General features: G+C 46.4%; 1 protein-coding gene across 1 annotated transcript in view; it reads right to left on the minus strand.

The window, feature by feature from the left end:
- Window positions 1-24,380, minus strand: part of DLGAP1 (DLG associated protein 1) — a 394,837-nt gene that overhangs the window by 178,039 nt on the left and 192,418 nt on the right. The window contains 1 exon segment of the mRNA XM_075532913.1: window positions 22,402-22,642. Within this exon segment, the coding sequence (XP_075389028.1) occupies window positions 22,402-22,642 (241 nt within the window).

Genomic DNA, 24,380 nt, shown 5'->3' on the forward strand with positions numbered 1-24,380 from the left:
GACGGATTCCCTGCTTTCTTTGAAGATGTCACTTGCACTGAATGCACCTGGCTGCCGGTCAATGTCCCTGGGGACCGCTGGGCGCGCTCCACGCAGCTTCCGCGTGCTCACAGTGCTCTGGGGATTGATGCCCCTGCAGTGTCCAAACGCCTCCTGCGTTTCCCCCCATTCACCCAGCCTCTAATCCCGGTTCCTGGAGCAGCCGGCATGGATATATTGGGGCAATCATGCCACTGGGAACCATAAACTGCTTTGTAAAACCATCGCATTCAGGAACGGATGCTTTACATGTGTTAGAAACAAAGTGGCAAAGACTGCGACAAGGCTGTGAAAGCCGTCAGCTCACTCCATCCTTTTCGCAGGAGGAAGCTCTGCGGATCCCAAAGTCTGGGGCGCCCAGGGTTAAGGGTGAACTCATCCAGGGCACCTTGGAAAAATCAGCCCCTGAAAACCAGTCCTCCCCCGAAACACACGGGGCTGCCATGCGTTCGAATCACAGTACAGCAACCAGATTAGGCTCCTGCTGGTGGGAAGACGGCAATTCTTTCTCATATCAAACTGCCATTGCCTAGAGTCGATTAAAGGGGCAATTAATTTTTCCCCTGATTATGTTTATTTTTAAAAAATAAATGGTTTTATTGGGGGCTCTAACAGCTCCTATCACAATCCATGCGTCAATGGGAAATAAAATATTTAATGCTAAAATGGAATGTTTTTGTGCAAGAAATGCTTATTTTGTGTGTGTGTGGGGGGTGAAATCCACTGCCTCATTTTCTTTGAAATCTTTTCAAAACCATTTTCAATTCTAATCTCTGGGAGACAATCTAGGAACAATTCGTTCTTATAACCTAGCCCTACTTAACACCCACACTCATGAAGAGCTCACTGGAGAGACACAGGGGTGCTCAAGCAACGCGTGGGGAGAAGCCAGCTGGTGCCAGGCTCTCCCAAAGAATCGCATTTGGGATCTTGCAGGCGGGCGTGCTTCCAAACCTCAGTTCACACGGAAGAAGCACCCAGGCCTGTACGACCCAAGGCTTCTAAGTGACAACATGGAAATCTAAAAGAGGGAATGGCATCAGAGCTAAAACTGCGAACACTGTGTTTTTGGAAGGCTACGAATGGCAGTGGGATCCCCAAATCTGTTTTCAGGTGTCCCCCCATGAATGAAACCTTCAGTGTCCCGGGATGGGAAGGGCCTTGCGGTCGGACAGAGGCACTGTAAAGTTGATCACGGCAGTACAGTTAGGCTAAAATGTAATATCTTATCATCCGATCTCCCTGGGAACCCATTTTAAATGTGTTTGAGTTTTTCATATCTTCCGCGTTCTTTTGGATTGAGGTTTTCCTATCTTTTGTGTCGTCATTGCCATCCTTGTTTTTGTTTGTTTGCTTCCTATTTGTGTTTTGTATGATTTTCTGTACAAGAAATCCAGGACAGGTAAATCTGGAGAGGCAGCAGCTGATTAAAAATTACCTAGGGGCGTGGCGAGGGGAGATGGCAAGAGTCCGAGAAGACAATGTTCTGAAATTGATGGCGTGGATGATTGCGCGGCTCTGATTAACACGACTGAACAATTAAATTGTATGATATGTGAAGTATATGCCAATGAAGCTATTCAAAAACCAAACCAAACCTCCAGAGGAACTAGAGACTCATGGCCCTTCATCAACTTCTGAGCATGTGACCCACTGGCTTCCTGGTGTCTTGCTGGGAGGGAGGTGTTGTTTATGTGGGCTTTGTTTGTTATAGAGTGGCTCTCACGGGCACCAGGTGAATACATGCATTTAGAAGGAAGAACAGCCCTGGGATTCATTCGCATTCATCCATCATGTCTTCTGAATGCTTTCTGATGAAGGGTTCGTGTAGAGAGGAGGAAGCACACGAATAAAAGGAAAAGCAAACAGAGAAAATGTTTGTAATATGATGTTTTGGGGAACCAGAATTAGGTAATAAAGGACAAGTGTATGGATATCTAAGGAGTTATTTATGTAGCACAGTTTACAAAGTGCAGTGTGGACTGAGAGCAAAGAAAAAATATTTTTGTGTGTGTTTTTAATTCTAAGAGGAACAGATATTTTTATAGGGTTTTAAAATGTTTGAACCTAAAGGAATCTAAGAGAAATAAAAGGAGAGGACCTGATGCAAGGGCTTAAGTGGAGAGCAAATGTTTTGACAATGATGAGGGCAATGAATGTACAGATGTGCTTGACACAATTGATGTATGTATGGACTGTGATAAGAGTTGTAAGAGCCCCCAATAAAATGATTAATAAAACAGAAATAAAAGGATCATTCAGTGTTTTATTCAATGATACATTTTAAACGTTTTAGATTACTATTCTGTAAGTTGCATGGGGAAAAATACATAGTTTTGTTTTGCTTCATAGGGTCCCTCCAAAATTAAAACCAAACCAAACCAAACCAAACCCAAATGCACTGCCATTGAGTCGGTCCCAACTCACAGGGTTGAAGTGGCTCTCAGGATCTCCAGAAATTGTCAATCTTTACCGGAGCAGAGAGCCTCAGATTTCCCCTTCAGGAATGAAGTCAATGGCAGTGCGTTTGCCTTTTGTTTTATTTCTCCCTCCGTGCACTTGGTAGTTTCAAACCGCCAACCTTGTGGTTTGCAGCAGCTTAAATCTTCTTCATCCACTCAAAACTCAGTCTCACAGCCATCGAGTCGATGCCCCTTCACAGAGACCCAATAGGACGGGGCAGAACTGGCCCTGTGGCTGTCTGAGATTGTAACCCTTTCCTGGAGTAGAAAGCCCCTGTTTTTTTTTTTCCTGCGGAGTGGCAGGTGACTTCGAACTGCTGACTGTGTTAGGACAGTGCAAAAGCACAACACCACTAGGGCTCTGCTTTCACCCACAGACTGGCACAAACTGTTTGTGTTCAACTACGACACTCAAGGTTGGTTCTTCACACTCCTTTGGCATCCTGCTTCATCGGCTGCCACGAAAGCTTGAGGAACGACTTTGCCAAGGTGACAGCCCGGAAAACTATGTAGAGCAGTTCAGGAGCATTTGGACCGCAGGGGTTGCCTTCCATGGGAATCAAACTGACGGCAGCAGGTTCGGGTTTTATTTGGTATACATCTTGTCAACCAGAATGGCATCCTGGTCTCTGGAATGATGATTTGTACACACAACACAAGTGAACGGAATGTATCACACTTCCGGAGAGGCAACTTCTCCTGAACCACCAGGAACCACCAGGAAGGGAGCCCCTACATTAACTCTGTGTCTGGCCAAGTACACACTGAAAAAAAAAGATTAAATCAGGTGACTACACATTTCACTGTAATTGTTAACTTTTAAAGAAGTGTCCCGGTTGGGCCCGTCAGTGAAATGATGGTCCTACATTGACTACCAGGTTCCGGGTCCTCAGGATAAGGAAGGCGAAGCCTTGATGAGATGCTCTTTCATCCTGCTGGGCAACACTGCCGAGGCAGCCTCACTGGCACAGGTGGCTTCCCTGCTCTGCAAGCTCCCTGGGAACTTCTCACACAAACGACCCCGGGGCAGACAGAAAAAACCATGTTGGAAAACACAAAGAAGTAAAACCTGCAAATGATGGAAGCTATGTAAGGCAGAAACCTGTTAGAGAAGGAAAACTTAGCTGTTTTCTATTAAAATGACTACTTTGGCTCAATAATCTATGAAAGCCTGAACCTGCACGATGTGGAGAAGCCCAAAGACGAGGAAGTGTAGATATTGAAGCAGGAAATCCTTCTAGGAGGGAGAAACCCAGACACGAGCATTTGAACTTTACCATCTACTTCTATTTGCAGTTTGGTGCTGGGTGAGTACCCACTAAGCCTGACTACCATTCCCTATGCACGTCTACTCTACATTTTTTTTTTTGGGGGGGGAGGGTCTGTGTAAGATTTTTCTTGTCAAGAACAAAATCCATACATTTGGAAAAAACCAAGAAATATTAATGAATTATTTTATTTTCTTTAAAATCTAGCAGAGTACCCCTCCCCCCTCCGTCTTTGGGAAAGCCTTGGCTTTTGTATTTCAGCAGTTGCTTCCCCAAACCCACTGCCATCCAGGTGATCCTGACTCAGAGCGGCCCTATATTACAGGATCCAGTAGAACGTCCCTGCGACTCGATCTTTATGGAGCAGAAAGCCTCAGCTCGCTCCTGTGGCGTGGCGGGGGCGGTGGGGGTTTGAATCGCTGACTTTATGGCTAGCAGCCCAATGCACACCCACTATGCACCGGGCCTCTAGTTTTTGCTTTAGCTATTTTTAACTTCCATAAACTTTCTTATGATCTTCAAAATCCACTGAATTTTCTTGACATTTTCCCCTTCAAAATGTGTTTCACACAAACAATAGAGAAGCATTTAGCAAAACATCCACTCCTGTGTTTTTCCTGAAATATTTTACTGTAGTGTGCTGACTTTAAGCAGAGCAGTGGTTCTCAACCTGTGGGCCGTGATTGCCCAATTCATGCCAGTAGCAAGATGACAGTGATGAAGTAGCGATGAAGTAGCAATGAAGATAATTTTATGGTCGGGGGTCACCACAATATGAGGGACTGGATGAAAGGGTGGAGGCATTAGGAAGGTTGAGAACCGCTGAATCAGAGAAGGTTGATCACTTTCATTTTTCTTTTTCATTTGAGATACTTATGTTTTTGAGAAAATAAGATAATTAAGTCCTGTAATTTTCATAAGAACTTATTTACTATTTGCTTTTTAAAAAAAAAAAGCATTCCTCCATGGTCACGGAATAAGAAGCGATTGAGAAATTTATCTCTGAAGGACAGGTTTGCCCCTGTCCAAATGATAACAACAACAACAACAAACATCAGAGAAGCTGCAATTAAATTTAAGGGATTGAAATGCAAATTTACCCAATAGTGAAAATACACCGTAAGATATTTGAAAAACATGCATACAGGTAAAATCAAGGAAGGAAGGGATGAAAATTGTGCAGAAATAAAACAACCATCTGAGTGACTTCTTCAACAATGTTCCCATTTTAGGACTTGCCTTGCAAACAAAGGCAAAGCAAATGACAACACTGTAAAACGTTCACAGGTTCTCAGAGGCGTATGGGTACTTAAGAGCTTCAAACAAATCACTTGCAATGTAGCTTGTCAGGACACAAATGAGGTCCCCAAATGAGAAGCAATCAAACAAGGCGCACACAGGGATGTGTGATGACATGGTATGGCTTTTTTTTTATCCATAGTCTTTGTCGCTCCCACCCAATGACCTGGCAACAGCACACACATGGTGTGGGAGTTACATAATATGGTGTTAACTTTGGACTTGAGAGGATTAAGAATGAAGGGGTGGAGTCTAGTCTGTCAATCGGATCAGAGCCAATGAGGCCTCTGTGTGGGCATAGCCTTCTGCTGAGATTCTGGGAATTCCTAATTTTCTTCCTTGGAGATGGGAGACACTCTCTGAAGACACTCCTTAGAGACTCTCTACTGACAAGGCGGACTCCCTGAGAGACATCCCTGAGGAGAAGCCACAACATGGACCTACCCTGATGCAGCCAGAACCATGGACCTGGAGAAGCCATGTAGAGACTCCTGCCAGCGTTGAGATGCTTACAATGCCACTGGATCCAAAGACTTTCTACCCACTGGTTTGTGATCATTCTGCATTTAGTGTCATTGCATGTATTTCATTTGTCTGAAGTGGACTTTATAGATCGGTATTGGACAGATGGGCTTAGGGCTTGATCTGGACTGGGCTGGGATCTTTTCTCAATAGTCAACTGTTCTTACATATAAAGCTCTTTTTTAGACACATATGAATGTCTCCCTGTATTTGTTCCTCTAGTCTACCTGGACTACCACACATGGGGTGTTTAGGACTAATATGATGATTTGTCATTCCACTGGGTATAAATGGAACCATCTCAGATGCAGGAACAGTGAATTTCAGAACCACAAGTTGAATGTATCCACGATCCTTGTCCAGAAATGCACCGGTGGATGAGGTGGCAGCACAATGGAGTCAAAATAGGTAAAGGAGGTTGCAGGATAGGGAATATATGTATTTGTGCCCCAGTTCTATAGGTCCCCGTCCTATAGAATCTTGTGTCCAGATTCTATAGGAGCTACACTTGCACTGGGATTTCTGGGTCCTATCGTGGCCATTTTCAATTTTTAAGGACAGCGTCATCTGTATTTTTCACAGTGGTCATACCATTTTACAATCTCATCAGCAATGCGTGAGAGTTACAATCGCCAGCCTTGCCAGCATTTGTTGAGTTCCTCTTTTCTTTAACAAACAAACAAACATTGCTATTATTGTTGGAGTGAGAGCTACTGCTGGCTTTAAAAACTGTTCATTCTCATCAACAGATCCTCATAACACATTGCTTGGGCCAAATCAGACATTGGCTATTGGGAGATCTTAATACAGAAGTCAAAACTTGAACCAAGCCCAAACCAAAATCACTGCCACGGGGTCAGTGCTGAATCACAGGGGCCTGTCTGTGGGTTTCCAAGACAATATCTGTTGGCAGGAGTAGAAAACTCAATTTTTCTCCCAAGTTGCTCCTGGTGACTTTGAACTGCCACCTATGCAGATTGTAGCCCAACACATAACCACTACACCACGAAGCGCACAATCAGGGCTCATTTTAGTTCTATGAATGTTCCCTGCTTCTCCCCGACCACAGCTTTGCCAGCTGAACAAAAATGTACATGGTTGTAACGGATTGAACTTGACATTGCCTTTCCAAGAACATTCAATTAAGCCCCAAACCCACAAAGGCTAATTTTATCCACATAACTGAAAAGATTAGGAGGCAAAGATGAGAGATATTAAAATGGGTGGGATTAAAACCCTAAGAACACAGAACTCAAGACAACAGAGTTTGTGCAGCCCCAGGATAATTCAGAAATACTGATACAAAAATGTAAAATGTTTTGTTAAACATAAAACAGCAGAACTTGCAGCGATTGATTCTTGACACGCCCTCCACTCTTTGGAAGGTGGTGTTTCACCCCCAAACACTTTCCTCTTCACTTTACAGCAGGTCCGCTCAGTGATGCGGGCCTCTTTGACCAACTCAAGCCATGGCCTTGGAATTTTGGGAAATAAACAGCAGCACAGAAGGGCCAGACTGGGGCTGTAGGGTGGATGGTATCAGGTGAACCAAGCAGATTTTCTTAGGAGAGCACTTACTACCCTCAAAGAATGAGTAGGTGTATTTATTTGTGTGATGGAAAAAGTCCTTGGAAAAAATTTCCTGGACTTTTTCTCACCAGTGTTTAATTTTCTTTAAAATCTTCCTAATAATCACCTCCCCAAGGCACACCCCGCCCCCCCATGATCATCTGGTGTCCCTCAAGAGCATCTGTCGTGATCTCTGTAGAATGCCAAAAGACACTTGCCAAACCTTCTCAGCTGGTTCTCTGTCTTGAAGTTAAGAGGACCACCAGCTCCGCTTGGAAGTCGCTCTTTGGATTGGAATTTGTGAAGGTCCTCTAAGGAGATGAGGCAAGTGCATTCCTGAGAGAGGTTGTCTGCAGCGGTCACCAAGGGCAGAGACATGCTCCCACGCCTTTCGCCTCGCAGACACCTGTGCAAATAAAGCTCTGGCGCTCTAGTGGGTCCACACTGCAAGGTTAGTGATTCCAAGGCGTCGGCCATGGTGCAGGAGGAAGATGATGAGGTTGGTTACTCCCGCAAAGGGTTAAAGTCTTGGAAGCCCAAGAGGGCAGTTCCACCTTGTCCTCCAGATCCCCGCATGTCAGGGACAGGCTGCTTGGCAGTGAGAGCGTTGGGAGCGCATCTATGGACGGTGCATCTATCCTTGTGGCAATACCAGTGGACACACTCTCGCAAGCAGGAGGACCTGTCAAGCCGGAGAGCTTCAGGGGCAACCGAGGAGCTGAGTGAGTGCGCAAGTCAGAGATCTGAGTGCGTGTGGAAGGCCCTCTGAGGGCCTGTGGTGCGGGACAGGAGCAGACCTAGTCAAGGGGCAGCAAACTGCTGAATTCTTTCCCTGGGTCGGTTCCACTTCTCTGGTCATAATAGCACACCGAAAGGAACACTGATTCTTCCTCTGGCTCGAGGAGCCCTGGTGGCATGCTGGTTACACACTGGGCTGCTAATCGCAAGGCCAGCAGTTTGAAACCACTAGCTACTTTGCAGGATAAAGGGCCTTTTAGTTCCATAGAGTTACAGTCTCAGAAATCCACCAGGTCCCCTTGTTTTCTCCTCAGGATTGTTTATCCTGCCTATCTTATATAGGAAGACATAGGGGGGGGTGGGTGGGGGAGAAAAGGCTATAGTTCCAGATCTATCTGCTGACCTTTGTGACTGTCCCCCCAACCAGGTCTAACGAGGTGCCAAGTATTGCGCCCACCCCCAAGTCAGAAGTCTATTTGTGGGATCCCTTAGGGACTTCATGACTTTGATCCCATTGCTGATCTGTGACGGTCCCTTCATGATTCACCCCACTGTAGGGGGATCAGACTCCACACACTTTATGCATTGTGTTTCCAGTGTTGTTCTCTGCAGTGCTGTGAGCCCGTGAGGGAGCAACATGTCTTGAGCTGGGGCTGGCCCTGCGGTCCTCTTTGTGCATTGGCCGCTCCAAGCAGGAGCCGTCCCCCTCGAGGCTGGGTGGTGGGCCAGGATGAGGTCCACTCTCTCTTTCCCTCTTAGTTTCTTCTCGTGTGGAAAGGACAGACCGGCCACTCTCCCCAGGCTGTATCTTCAGTGCTGTCCTCTGTAGCATAGTCTTCTAGGGTGGTGGTGGGGGGTGATGCCAACACAGCGTGGATTGGTGCCAGTCCCAGAAGTTGCTCTTTAAAAGAAACAGCTTTAGTTGAGCACTACAAGCCATATATACCATAGAATTTGGTTTAGGATCGATTTATGAGAGGCAAATCTGTGTGTCCTGCTCAGTAATATAATTCTATTAATTTTTTCTTTGGCAGGAAGATACGATCATGTGTGCCTTTATAAGACAGTGTAGGACTTTCCTAAGATGCAATGAAAAAGCAACAAGAGTCCTTCTGGGAAAAGGTCCCTACAAATTTCATGCAGGGTCTGACAGTTAATAGTTGATCACGCATAACCAGAAGTTTCAGATGAGGTACATTTCTGGAAGAAAGACACTGGCTTAAAACATACCTGTATAGTTATCATGGAAAACCAAACAATCAGTGCTGACTCAGAGTGACCCCCTGTGGCTTTCCAAGACTAACTGTTCACGGGAGTCTTTTTCCTGAGGAGCTTCTGGTGGCTTTGAACTGCCGACCAGTGGGTCGCAGCCCAGCACATAATCACTACACCATCAGGTAAATAGTAAACCCCTGAAGCTCAGGGTTAGAAATATGCGTGGGTTTCATTCATTATCTTGGGAAAAACTCCTCCTCTTAAAGACGCTCGTCTTGACTGCAATGGATTTACTGACTGATTTCGGTGAGTTTTAAAGTGCAGCAGGCAACAGGGGACATAGATCTTTCACATGGCATATCAAGGTGCGCAGAAGCTTGTCCTGTGAGACACCAGCTGGGAGACACCCACAGGTAGCAGTCTTGTCCAGTGCAGTGGCACCGTATCCCACGAAGGACATGCAGTGGCTTGTTTCTGAGGCCTCTCTCATGTCATGTTCCCTCCAGCAGAGTGTCCCAGGAATGTGTGAGGAAAGAGGGAGGTGGTTAGCATGACTATTTCCACCTTTCCTATAGCTCCCGGAAACATTTAGAACCTGAGAAACCCACAGAGGGCCACTACGAGTCAGAATTGACTCACAGGTCTAGCGTTGTCCGAAGCTGTTGGAACAGGTGAGAAATGGCCAACTGCCTTGGGGCTGTCTCTGGAAAAGCAAAAATTCCGATGCCGACAAGATTGCCACCCATTACCAGAGCAACGTTGATTTTGACCAGAGCTGGTGGAGCGCTATTGTAAGACTCACCAAACCCAACTGAAACCACGGCCACTGAGCCAGTGTCAACTTACCGTGATCCTTTAGGACCAAGTCCAACTGCCCCTTCGGTTTCTGAGACTGAGAAGCCTCATGGGAGCAGAGAGCCTCATCTTTTTCCCTTGGAGCAGCTGGGGGGTTTGAACCACTGATGTATGGTAAGCAGCCCAACCCTTAACCCACTGTGCCACCAGGTGTCCTGAAAACCCCACCCTTCCCATTCTGGGATTGACACTGCCATGCAGCAGGGTGTCCTACTATCTTTTAGTACAGACTTGTCAATCAGACCTTCTCTTTTAAGGACTAATGACAGTGGTTATTTGCGGTGACCCTCCACAATTACGCAGTAAAGTCACGCAGTACTTCACTCTTTCTGTTTTCTAAAGCTTCTCCCCTTCTCTTTCTATAAACACAGGTGGCCCACACTAGTATATCAGAGCACGGCTGTGGTGGGAATCTTGATCTCCCTCGTCTTCTCATCACAATTGCATGGGGAGCTTTTCTGCCTGGAACACGGTAAAAGCTTAAAGGGTGCCTCTGAGATCTGAGCTTTCCTTGCGAGCAGAACTACAAAGGCACGGATTGATGTTTTTAAAGAAACCATAAGCTGGCTTTATGTCACTTTATTCCTTTGTCCTGAACTCCCTTCTCCGTGAAAGCCACCTGCAATTGTGGTTGGCAAATTACCTGCCTCTGACATCTGAAAGGGAAAAAGAAAAACGACAAAATCTATTAAAAAAAAATCACCTGCTGCCTCTCTCAGAGGTGAGGAAGAAGAAAATGTAAGACATCTGTGATTTTTCTTTCAGAATCCCTTCACAGAAGGAGATGAGCTATCTCTAGATCAGTGACGATCACCTTTCTAGTGGCCTTCCTTCATTTACTCAACCAGACCACTGACCCCACGAGGTCATTCGATCAGGAACGGGGAGGTCAAAGGGGGACCCGAGGTCGATGTGGGAAGGAAAGGTGGTTTGGCCTCCATATATGGTCCCAATCATAAAACAATTGCAGTTCCTTCTTTGTTCAGAGAGAATGCTTGCATGATTTAAAATGGCGCGCCGGTGGCACTGTGGTCCAAGCACTCAGCTGCTAACCGCACGGTTAGTGGGTCGGAACCCACCGAGCTGCCCTCTGGGAGAAAGATGCAGTTGGCTTTCCTCCAGATCACCGCCTGGGAAAGCCCGTGGGTCCATTCTGCTCTCGTCTGTAGGGCTCCTCGCAACTGGGAATGGCCTCCAGGACATTGGGTTCCCAGTGAAATATCTGGGAGTTGTATGTCTTACAAGGCTTTGGTGTCGCCTCACAATCAACCACCACCAAGTGTTCCTGGAGACGAAGCTATGTGCAGGAACTGTCGACTTGTGTCGAGATGGCTCACTGCTAACCCCTGCCCTGGCACGGAGACCAGCCGTCCCCCAGTGCTCAGTGGCCCCCTGAGTCATTGAAAAGCATTTATACTATAGCCTATACCCCAGGATAATAGAGAGGTGTCTGCTTTTGTAGACCCCTGAGATCATTCCAGTGCCCCCTGCCTCTCCTGCCCCCTGGGGGGTGGGGCGGGGCAGTATCTCCTACTTTGGGAAACTGGTTTAGAGACAGTGGGGCTCAGGGACAGAATTCTCTCCTTTCCAGCAGGAGACCTGGACTTGAGTCTCGGCAGATGCTCCGTTAGTGTAGCCGCCACTGATGTGGCAGCAAAGGCTTTCGTGGTTGGTCCTATGGTGAACCGGTTTTAGTGGGGTTTTCTAACTAACATGCACTCAATAGAAAGGCATGGTGATCTACTTCCAACCGTCAGTCAGTGGCAAAAAAGCCATAGGGATCATATCAGTGTGCCGGAAACAGCCAATCAGGGCTGCCGTGAGTCAGGAGCAACTTGACAATGCTAACAGCGCAGCAGCAACACAACCACAAACCAACGCTGGCAAGGCCCTCCACCCGGATGCGAGAGTAAGACTGCCATGGGCCACAAGAGGGAGCTCCGAATCTCTCGATTGAAGCAACTGAGAAAGTAGTCAAAGCTTTTAGAGTGGAGGTTTCTCTTTGTCTGTATTTCATGATGGATAGCTAGCTATTCATGCTTTAAGAAACCACTTAAAACGTGCTTTAGTTTATGTCAGTTTTACGTGGATTTACATCAACATTCTTTTCATTTAATAGGTTGCAATCAATGCACCTCCGATAAAATCAGGATTTTATTGATTCAGCCGCCATGCGAATTTTTCAAACAAGTCAAGCCCATAAGCGATATAAACAATGTATGGCATTCGTACGATATATGGCACACCCTACTCTCTCTTAATTGAGTCCGCCACTTAAACTGTCCCAGAATGTCGGAAAGACAACGGATACCGCCTGCACTTTTGAAGATTCTTCGTCTTCTCTTCTTGGGACATCAGTTTGGCGAGTTTGTTTTGCTTTTGCGCCCCATAGCTGGGTCATTAACAATACTATGTACGTGGGTCTATGGGCTGCAGAGGGTGAGAAATAGCGGTCAGACAAGACTGGAATGGGGGTCATGACTGATGTGTGGTAACCAAGTCCTGTGCACAGGTTGCTCACGTCACCTGGATGGTCCCTTTTTTTGTAGATGTCCACGTTAAAAATGGGTCAGTTTGGGGAGGTGTCTTAAGAAGTGTATATGTCATATATACATACATATAATGTATATATATGCAGTCTAACTTAATCCTTAATTATATATATTCTTTCTTACTGTTTTTTTTGGGGGGCTTCCTTCAGAAACAGAACCAAGCAGTGAAATTTGTTTGGGCTCTTCGAAAAAAAAATTAAAATAGTTTATTAGCACCTTATCCACATGTCATACAATCCAATAATTCACTCATCAAGATGAATTGTGCAATTGTTATTGTATTCAATTCTAGAACATTTTATTCTTCCTCATAGTCATTGTTATTCATCTAATTATTATTTTTCTAATTGTGGCAAAAATATACACAACAGACCATTCTCCAGTTCCACATCTTCTACTTGTATAATTCAGGGTTGTTGATTACACTCCTTAATGGTATACATATTGTCAAATTTGTACATATGCTGCCATCATCCTTCTCAAAACATTTTCTTTCTACTTGAACCCTTGGTATCAGCTCCTCATTTTTTCCCTTCCACCCCACCCTCTCTCCTTCATGAACCCTTAATAATTTATAAATTATTGTTACTTCCATATATTATACTGACATCTCTCTCTTCACTCACATTTCTGTTATTTATTATACTTCATTCATTGTGATCGGTTCCTCCTCTCTCCCCCTATCTTCATGGTATTGCAACTTCCATCATTGTTCCTGAGGGGTTTATCTGTCCTGGATTCCCTGTGTCGAGAGCTCTTATCTGTACCCGTGTACATGCTCTGGTCTAGCTGGATTTCTAAGGTAGAATTGGGGTCATGCTAGAGGAGTGGAGGAAACATTAAAAAACTAGAGGAATGTGGTATATTTTGTCGGTGCTGTACTGCACCCTGGCTGACTTGTCCCTTTCTTGTGACCCTTCTGTGAGGGGATGTCCAATTGTCTACAGATGAGCTTTGGGTCTCCACTCCACTCTTTTCCCCCACCCCGTTCAAGTCGATATGATTGTTTTTCTGGGTCTCTGATACCTGATCCCATCGACACCTCGTGATCACACAGGCTGGTGTGCTTTTTTCCATGTGGGTTTTGTTGCTTCCCAGCTAGATGGCTGCTTGTTTATCTTCAAGTCTTTAAGACGCCAGACGCTATATCTTTTGATAGCTGGGCACCATCAGCTTTCTTCACCACATTTATTTATGCACCCATTTTGGCTTCAGCAATTGTGTTGGGAAGGTGAGCATCACAGAATACTGGGTCATTAGAACAAAGTGTTTTTGCATTGAGGGCGTACTTGAGTAGAGGCCCAATGTCGGTTTGGTAACATATATGTACACAGATCTATGTCCCCATCATTATATATAAATATATTTACATAGGTACGTGCTTGTATCTATGCCTCCAAGTTCTTTCCTCTAGTCCCTTTTACTCTCCTCTTCTCCCACTACCATGTTTGACCTTCATTCGGTATTCAGTAATTCTTCTTGGCTATATTGCACTTGATCAAGCCTCACCAGTCATTCTATGCCCTCCTTGCCATAGATTTTCTTGTTGTTCCCTTGTCCCTGCATTTGGTGGCTCCTCTCTTCCTTTCCGCACCTCCCCTTCTCCTGTGTCCCACTGGAACCGTCGGTCCCATTGTTTCTCCTCGGGACTATTTATTCTGCCTATCTTATATAGATCGACATGAAAAAACAAAAACAATAACAAAGAAGAAAAGCCTATAAATAGTTCCATGGCCGGCCTGTTGAACTTTATGAATGGTTTCCAATTGAGTCTGATGAGGTGCCAAGCCCTGCCCTAAAGTCTATTTTTGAGGTCCCATGGGGACTTCATTGTTTTGCTCCTCTTGCTTTGCGTCACTCCCTTCATGTTTCACCCCAGTGTGTGAGTGTGTGTGTGTGGGGGGTGTCAGACGAGGCACAATTCCTGCACTGTCTCGAGTGATGTCTCTTGTAGCACTATGGGTCAGTGAGGGGTCACCATATCTCGTGGTGGGGCCGGCCCTATGGTATTCTGTGTGCATTCGCTACTCTGAGGAGGAATATCATCCTTGGGGCTTGGTGGACCAGATGAGCTCCGCTCTCTCTTTCTCTCCCGGTCCCTCTTGGTTTGCTCCCTTGTGTTCTGAGCAGACCTACCCCTCTTCCAGAGCTGTAGCTTCAGTGCTATCCTCTGTAGTTCATTTTTTTTTTAGGGATGGGGTCCATGTAGCTGGGATTGTGCCAGCCCCACAGACCTCTCTACTGGTTTGCTACTTCATGCTGGTATGTTGCTTTCAAGTGTTGGTGCACCAGGTTGAGGTCTAGTCCCTATAGATCTCCTTATAGATCAGTGGTTCTCAACCCGTGGGTCTTGACCCGTTTGGGGGTTGAACAACCCTTTCACAGGGGTCCCCTAATACATCCTGCAGATCAGATATTTACATTACATCCGCAAACTTACAGTTATGAAGTAGCAACGAAAATAATTTTATGGTTGGGAAGTGAATGAAAGGGTCGCGGCATGAGGAAGGTTGAGAACCGCTGCTTTTGATGGTCAAGGTTTACGGGAGGGAGGAAAAAGCCCCGTTTCTTCCCCACGGAGCAGCAGGACTCTGACTTTGTGATTAGCAACCCGACTGTGCCTCCGGGGCTCCAGTCTGATGTCATCCATGAAGTGAGTCTCTGTCATCATCTTGCTCATTCATTTGCATTTATCCTTGTTTATTGTTTCTTTTTCATCCTCTAAATTATCAGTCCCATGAGGGCAAGGGTCTTGCTTGTTTGTTACTCTGTGTGTATTACACTTATTGGTCCATTTGGATAAATAAAGGAAAGCTATACTTAACTCTTTGTGCTGGTTAATTGAAAGAGAAGCCCTGGTGTATAGTGGTTACGAGTTGGGCTGCTAACCCCAAGGTCAACAGTTTGAAACCACCAGCTGCACGGAGGGAGAAAGATTTGGCTTCCTACTCCTGGAAGGAGCCGCAGTCTCGGAACTCCCCCAGGACAGTTCTACCCTGTCCTGTGGGATGGCTGTGAGTCACAATCAACTCCGTGGCAGAGTCAATGACTGAGCACGAGGGAAAGCTGACCTGGAGACGAGTTTGAACTCAACAGCAGATGTAAAGGAAGGAGACTTGCTCTCGGGCAAATGAAATTGGGATTGAATTTGGAAATCAAAAAGGATTTTTATTTTAGCTAGCAGTAGTTTTTGAATACCATGAAGTCGTTAAATGACCCCAAACCAAACTCACTGCCACTGAATCAATTTTGACTTAGAGGAACTCTACAGAACAGAGTAGAACTGCCATGGTGGATTTCTGAGGTGGCAAATATTCCAGGAACAGAAAGCCTCTTCTCTGTCCTGTCGGATCCCTGGTAGGTTCGAAAAGCTGACTCCGCAGTTAGCAGCCCAACCGATAACCCACTGTACCACCAGGGGAGTATTAAAGGCCACCAAAGCTACGCTGGAACAGAGGAAATGGAAGGTCTATGAGAAAGCCTAGGGGAAGAGGAGAAGGTTTCCAGTAAAGAGGCTGTTTTGCAGAGAGAACAGAACAGATGCACAGAAACCTCGAGGAGTCAAGAGAACCAATAAGCCCTGAGATGGAGAAGGGCGGGCCATGTCTTAGCAGAGGCTTAAACAAAATAGAATTTTTTCCCCTCTCACATACATCTGCTAGGAATTACATACTTGTAAAGGTAATCAGCCTCGTTGGAAGAGGCCTTGTTTTAATAGCCTGCAAGTCCCCTTCTGGTTCATGATTACTGCAGAAAGCACAGGCCATTAAGTCTCAGTTCCAGGTCAACACTAGAAGCAGCCAGGGAGGCACCTGCGCTCATTCTGAGCCGGATCAGCAAGCTTTCCTCAGCCGCCAAGAAGTGCCCAGCAATGCCACTCACATCTCATAGGCCAGCAACCCCGAAACGACAGTGGAAGAGACAAAAAATGTCCCCAAGGAAAACCTGCTCTTTCTGCTCAGAGGATCAGAAAAGGGGAAGCCCATCAAGATGGAAAACTTTTAGCCAATAGCCACCAAACACCACGGAAAAACCCAAGCCCTCTTCCCAGGCGTGCCAACAAAAGGCCTAGCTGGGGCCCTAGTCTGGCAGTAAGGAGGCCTCTTCCGTCCCAGGTTGGCATCAAGTGAAGGCCAGAGGGGACCCTGGACTTACACTCCTCTTCCCAGGAGAGGGGCACCCCTCCGCCACCTGGGCAGGGGGTTGTCTGAGGAGGAAGCTGGGACTCTCACCACCAATGGGGGCACCAAGTCCTCTTTCCCCCAGCCCTTCCCTCCCACCCCACACCATTGCCTGTGAGGTTATTAGAATTAGCATTTTCAATAATACTGATAATTAGTAGAAAAAGGTTAAAACCCCCCTCTGTTTGTTGGCAGAATTTGCATGTCAGTAGAGTATCAGCATGGTGATACCGAGGGCTCCTGTAGAAAGAAAATGTTTTGAGAATGATGATGGCAACATATGTGCAAATGTGCTTGACACAGTGGATGGATGGATGGATCGTGGTAAGAGCTGTAAGAACCCCAATAAAATGATTTTTTAAAAAGAATATCACTGAAGGCAAAGAATGCTTTCAGAACCTGACTAGTTACAGGACCGCTGGCTCTTCATCAGCAACAGAGGAGTGTTCTTTATTTTCCAATCGAGTAAAATCACAATACTATTATTCATTGTGGTCTACTCTATTTTTCATCAAAGGTTTTTGGTGGTCGTAAAGGTTTATACTGAAAGCTTGATAGAAAGTCAATTGCAAGAGGAATAGATTGAAATACAAATCCCCGGGCCTTGGAGTTAATACCTGGAGCTGTCCCACTACCAGTGTTAATTAAATCAAAGGGTTTCAATGATTATTTCCTGGTTATATTTGTTCAAGTCCAAGTTGAACAGGATCAGACAATTCTTCTGTGAAGGCTTTTACATGCAGTAGTTTCTTTCATTGCAAAACAGTGTCTACAAATGTAGAAAAGTGAATTTTTAGATCACATATTTTTAATTCATTCATTTTGTGGGGAGCAATTGCCCATGTAACACATAGTGACCTTGAAGGAGCCTGATATTCGAAGTTGTGTTTTCAGAGAGATCCTTTTCATTGGGTTGTTAAAAAGATCATAGTTTTGCTTTACAACTGAATCAAGAAACTAGACAGAAACTTATGAAGCCAAATTTTCTCCCCTTCTGTAGAAAATAATATAGCATACATGTCACTGATGGCTTTTTAGGATTACATGAGGTGTGATGGTTACGAGTTGGGCTGCGATCCACGTGGTCGGCAGTTCAAAACCACCAGCAGCTCTGAGGGAGAACGAGTGGGCTTTCTACTCCCGTAAGCAGTTACAGTCTCGGAAACCCACAGGGGTTGCTATGGTTTTTGAGTCAGTACAGGGGACTCACCATGCTTATCAAATAGAAAGTGCTCAAGAGGTTATTTTTCATCATCATTATTTAAAAAAATTTTTTGTGTGTGTTGTTGTTTGAAGTGAACTTGTTTGTCGCAAGACTCCAAGTCCATTTCAATTTCACTTTCCTCCTTTTCTCTTTAAGCCTCCCTGACCCCTGTTAAGGTTTGAGGGCTAAGGAATCTGTAGGATCATCGTTGTTATTAAAGGAAGCCAGATTGAGTTATTTAAAATCAATGCTAAAGTAGAGGCATTTTAATTTTTAATTCACTTAGTGATCTCTTAATAAAGTGGTCCCTGGGTGGCACAAGTGGTCTGTGCTTGCCTACTAACTACAGGTGGTTGGTGCAATGCCATCCAGCAGTGTCATGGCAGAAAGGCTTGGCAACAGGTTTCAATGAAGAAAATCTGATGAAGTAGCTTTATGTTGTAAGTAATACATGGGGTCAACAGACTTGATGACAACCAACTGAAAAGAAAAACCATAATAAGACCAGGAAGAAAGGCCTGGCAAGCTACTTCTGAAAATTGGCCCTTGGCAGCATTATGGTTCCCAACTGAATATTGTTCAAGATAGTGAAGGAAGATGAACCCCCTCTGTTGGTAGACTCTACACAATGGCCACCACAATGGACTTATATCAATGGTCATTGAGATGGCCCTGGACCAGGTGTTTTATTCAGAAGGTCGCCCTGAATCAGAGCTGACATGAAGGTAACTAAGAACAATGACCTCTCATGTGAACGTTACAACTGTTCTAACAGGTGAGCATGTCAAATTGCTCTTGGGCCCCCTTCACTGTCTGCCACGTGAAGACCATGCAGGGCGGGAAGGGACGCACTTGCAAGCAACAGGAGGACAGGAAAGCCCTTCTAACTCACTCTGTGTCTGAGAGCTTGCTTCACTGCTTCAGACTCCTGGGATCTGGAAGCCCACCTTCCAGTGCCCCGAAGAAGAAAGGGAAAGTTATGACCAAACGTCACTCTGTAAGTCAGCACTGCCAGCTTCCTCACATATCAAACTCAGCCAGGTCAGATCGGGTGAGCTCACAGCTCTTGCTCTGTTTTGTCTAGGTCACCTAAGATGGGGGGAAGGGGTGTCTCCACACTTTATGGAATAGCTGAAGGTGGAGGAAGCAATTTCCCAATCTCCATGGAGCTGTGCAGCCTTTCCAAAAGTGGTTGGTCCTGTAAGCATAGACTTTGCTGTTGTATTTTTTAGAAGAAATTATATTGGATTCCATGCAAGAAGGACACCAGTAGAAGAAGAAAATTAAGTTGACAGGGGTCTCAGATCACGCAAGAGGGAAAGGAAAATGCACTGGAACATCACGGAAACTCAGTTTATTAAACATACACCCCCCCCCCCATTAAAATAACCAACCGATGGCATAGAAAAACTGAAAAGTGACACTGGAATTCTTAAATCTGCCCTATTAAATGTCTGACAAAATTACATAGCTTCTACTTTCAGGGTTTAGTTCTCCATTTGTTGGTTTTCTACCACTGTAAAAATTACAGGAGATAAAGTTGAGTTTGATGGGGAAAACAAGTCCACGTCAACGAGTTGATTTCAACTCACAGAGACCTTCCAGAACAGAGCAGGACTGCTCTTTAGGCCTTCTGAGACTGGACATCTTTATGGGAGTGGACAGCCTCATTTTTCTTCAGAGGAATAGCTGGTGGGTTTGAACCATCCACCTTGCAGCTAGCAGCCCCAATGTCCTGCCCAGAGCATTACCAGAGCTCCTTTTGATGATGAAGGTGGACAGCAAAAGTTTCCCTTTGTAAAAACTTGGCATTTTAAGCTTCACCACCCCTAGATATCTCATAGCACCTTCCTCTCACACTTGCATTTGCAGCCGAGCTGGGAGTCTACCATCCAGAAAGCGGCCACAGACACAGGTACTTAGGCGTAGGTGCCTAGAGCCCCAGAGAGAGTGGAGACAATCACGACCATGGTGTTTCCATTTGCTTCCGCGCATTTCCAGCTCTTCCCACATAGGCTTTTGGCTTAAGCCCCTTAGATGCAATTCATTTCTAAATGGAGCAACACATGACATCCTCCCAGGTCAAAGTCATCTCCTTCTCTGATACAGGTGCCAGATTTAGCAAACAAAAACAGAATAACCACGTACATTTGAATACCAGGTAAACAAGAGAGTCCTTTGTAGTACAAGCACATCCCCCATGGCATTTGGGCTATATTCACACTGCAACATTGTCACGGTTTATCTAAAATCTTACCTTCCCTGGGCATCCTGTTGGGAGTGCTGGCAGTGTAGTGAGCAATTTGTTGGGTCACTAACTGCAAGGTCAGTGGTTCAAAAGCACCAGCTGCTCCACAGGAGAAAGATAGTTTGCTAATCCCATAAAGAATTCGAGTCTATGCAGCCCCCAGGGGCAGTTTTGCTTTGTCCTATAGGCGCAATGGCCGTGAGGTTGTTGGTGTTTCAGCACCCCCTCTTCTATCTGACAATCCTATTGTTTGAACTCGGGATGGGCCAAGCTCGGTATCTAGGAGAAATCTTTGTGACGTTATACACAAGATGTCTACAGTGAGGAGCACAGACCCAGAGCCGAAGGAAGATGTGTGAATGACAAAGACAAAATCCCTGAGAGGTGAGTAAAGAGAAGCTACCAGAGAATCCCTCCCTGCTTTATCCACAAGACCACCCTGTGAGAGGGAGGACCTAGGCCGGGTTGGCAAACGGTAGCTCTTTGGCTACGTGGCTCTGAAGTAAAATCGAAAACAATTAAAGAGTGTTATTCAGATAATGGTGACCTTGTTTGTTTGTGAAAACATATTTACGACACTCGAATAATTTTTAAATTATTGTAAGGGACAGGACTGACTCTTCCATCTCAAAAGTTGGCCGATCCCTGACTTGGGGGAAGGTGTGAACCTCACTTTCCTCTTCAGAGCATGCCCCTTAGCAATTTGTGGCAAGGATTTGCATTTGTACTTTTAGGGGGGCAATTTCAGCCCAAAAGAGCATGCTGGTGGGTGATGGGGTCACCCTCGAGAGGACAAGAGGAAACACTGGGGGAGGATAGACAGGGTGGCCACAGGGCCATGAAAACGCCAAACGACACAGTGATAAGCGCTCGGAAGAGGGCAGACCTCACAACTACATTTATGCATGGAGAGAGACATGCACACAGACATGCCCACACTGACTGCAACGGTCTCTTCATCAGTTCTATTAATTCATTGGTCAACGGGTTAACCAGGCTTAAATATCCTTGCTATGTTACTGCAGAACGTGTTCCTGAGCCAAAATGCACATCCACTCTTCCTGCTTTGGAGAGCCAGCCAGAGACAGGGCTGCTGAGGTCCCTGCAGCCAGGGCCTGTCCGGAGCCTCCCTCTCCTCACCGTGGGGCTGCAGCTTTCACTGGCCGAGAATGAACCTCCATTCTCGGTTTAATCCTATGATTTTTTACTTTCTTTAACAAGTTCCTAGCTCATCCCCAGAGCTCCAGTTAGTTGGATTTTAACTTCCACTTGAGACCAATTCTTGCTGAAGCCTGCAGAAGCCCTAGTCTGAGCGGCAGTTGCTGAAATTCCATACACCTGGAATTAAAACTGGATATACGATGTTTTCTCAAGGCTCTTCCTTATTTAGTCATCATTATTTACCTCGACTCTAGCCAGGTTTATAAGCTACTTTTAGAATGACTTCTTCGTATTGGAGTTATACTGATTTTAATCATAAAGTTAAGCTCGGTTAATTTAAGATGGGATTTTTCTTTCTCTTGCCATCGAAACGCTACCAGAAAACAAAACAAAGCATGCACATTGTTGTACATCACCTCAGGCTCTACTGCTGGGCAGGCTTCAGTGTCATGGAAACCAGTTAAGCTAGTCTGTGCTTTCCGTGCCTAAAATTTACGGATAAAATTAGAGTTTCCCAGGTGAAACCCAAGTGCAATTTAGAGAGAAAGAGAGCGATTGTGGCCACGTTCTGGTGCAGGGTGTTTAACGGAATGAAAGAAATCTGCCTCCTCTTCTCATCAAAGACTACTCCTGTTCAATCGCTCTGACTCCATCACTCACTTCTGCCTCCCTATTGTCTCCCTCCCAGATCTTGTGGGAGCGCTACCTTTTGGACCCCTACTGCATGAACCAAGCCCATGCATCCTGGGATGCTCACCAGACAGGAGTGTAGTCCTGTAGCAGTCACACCACTCAAAGGCGAGAGTTGAAGTTGGTTGGGACCATTTGCTAGGAGGCCAGAGGGCGGGGTCTGGGAAAGACCTCCCACCGGGCTCGCTAGTCCCAGGTGGTGTGCACTGGCAGTTTCCTGAGCGGAGAGCAGAGAGAGAGCTAGAGGGAGCAGGTGGTGCTGAAGGATTCCAGAGGAGGGGCAGGAGTCTGGGGAAGAGGCAAGTACCAGTGCCTATGTGTTTGCAAGATCAATGCGTGTGCTCCAGCCGGAGGCCCAGGTGCGCGGCACCAAGGGGACAGGCGCGGGGCTCACTCACCGGTGCTGCTCTGAATGGTCCTCACGGTGGTGGTGGTGCGAGGTGGGGACGAGGACCGCAGGGACACGCACTCATCGTCCTGCGAGCATCCCTTCTCGATGGCCCGCACGTAGCTGTGGCTCCGCATGCGGAAGCAGCCCGGCACGGGCAGGTCCAGGGCTTCCACCGCCTGGGACTCCAGTTCGCTGAACACGGATTCGCACACAGACTCGAACTGGCCGTTCACTTCCATCTCGCTCACCTGCAAGGGAAGACGGAGCGCTTTGAAACCCTGAGGTTCTCAGCACCCCCCATTCCTTCAAGTGGCTTCCAGCATCAGCCCCTTAAAAGAAGGCTCCGTCAGATCAGGTCACACGGAAATGTCTTTGATTACAAACTTGGGGGCTCTGGGTGGCTCAAATGACTAATAAGCACTCTGCTCTCATGGGAGCATTGGTGTTCCATCCACCTAAGGGTCCCCCAAAGACAGGCCTGGGGATGTGGTGCAGCAAGCTCACCGCCAATGGCGCCCGTGGAAGGCACTTTCACGTGGACACACATGGGGTCGCTAGGAGTCAGTCATGGCAGTGAGTTTAGCTAGAATCCACTCGGTGGCAATTCAACTAAAATAAAGTTCTGATAATGAATCTCACCTGGTGGATGAATCCAGGTACTGGATGGCATTCTCCAGGGAAAGCGAAGCAAGGAAGAGTGGGAGCCGGCACGCTTGCTAAGCCATGCAAATGCCATCCTGCTCCTGTCTAGAAACACCGACAGACGGCCATTGTTACCTGCCCCTGCTCAAAGTCCCCACAATAGGCCAACGTCACGTACCAATGTTTTGGACACGCAAATGCTGTGACCAGCAACGGGACTTGATTCTCTCCTGAGCCTCGCTCCTGTGACATACCTCTCCTGGCTTCCCCTGTCGCTCGGTGTCAGCGACTCTTCTCAAGATGAGCTAGAGGGCACCAGCTACGGCCCAGGCCCCTCTGGGGCGGCCGGGCTGCCCTTCCTGAGCAGGACAAGCGGGGGTGGGGGGGGTGGGTGGACCCCGAGGTCCCCCAGGATCAGAGCGCTCCAGGAGGAGTGCGAGGACTTGGCCCCTTTCAGAACATAGCCGGTGGTGCAATTGGGCTTGTGGACCAACTTGCAAAAGAAGCAGGAAATGAGAAGGTGAAGGCCATTGGTACTCTGAACTCGCTGAAATCCACCGCAAGGCAGAGAGCAGCCTGCGCAGCAGCAACCTCACGCACTAACAGCCCGCCCAGGCCGCTCTGTGTACAGTAGAAGCAGAACAAGTGAACGTATGGGCCACTTTCAGCAATTCGTTAATTTTAATAGCAGGAAGGTCAAAACGAAATGGCAAGAGACCAACAAGCCTCTGTGCCCTTCCAGGGACCTGCGGCAACACATCCTGTGAGCAGCACGCAGGAAGCCGTCCCTGAAGACAGGAAGACAAATCTGGGGGGAACTCGTTCTAAGCAGAGCCGAGGCCCCTCTGCTGCAGCCAGAGGCGTTGTCGCCGCCAGCCATCCCCAAGGCACAAAGGTACAAGTCCCCACCGCTTCATTCTAATCTGTAAACATTGATCCTTTTTTATTTTTTGTAAGTCCACAAAACTTTGGCAAAGTGAGAACTGACTGTTAAAGAAAAGAAACAAGTGTTTCTAATGTGCATTTTGAAGCGATGAGTTGACTAACTCCATTGTCGACAGAAGCTTAATTTATTGCAAAATATGGACACATGCCTGGTATTTCCTGGCAAGACACGCCTCTATGAAGACACAGACCAAGCCCAGGGCAAGACCTTGAGAAGTGCTAGATTCCCAAATCATTTACAGGTCACTCATCTTTAGGAAAGGCTGATAGGATCCACAAAGTGCTTATAAATGCATTTAAAATATTCAAAATGAAGTCTGTTCTTTTTGGAAGAATTTGATTTCACTTATACATATTCCTTTGCACAATATACCTTGACCTATCTAAAAAAATACACCC

The sequence above is a fragment of the Tenrec ecaudatus genome, chromosome 15 (genome assembly GCF_050624435.1).
Source record: "Tenrec ecaudatus isolate mTenEca1 chromosome 15, mTenEca1.hap1, whole genome shotgun sequence".
Classification (NCBI taxonomy): domain Eukaryota; kingdom Metazoa; phylum Chordata; class Mammalia; order Afrosoricida; family Tenrecidae; genus Tenrec; species Tenrec ecaudatus.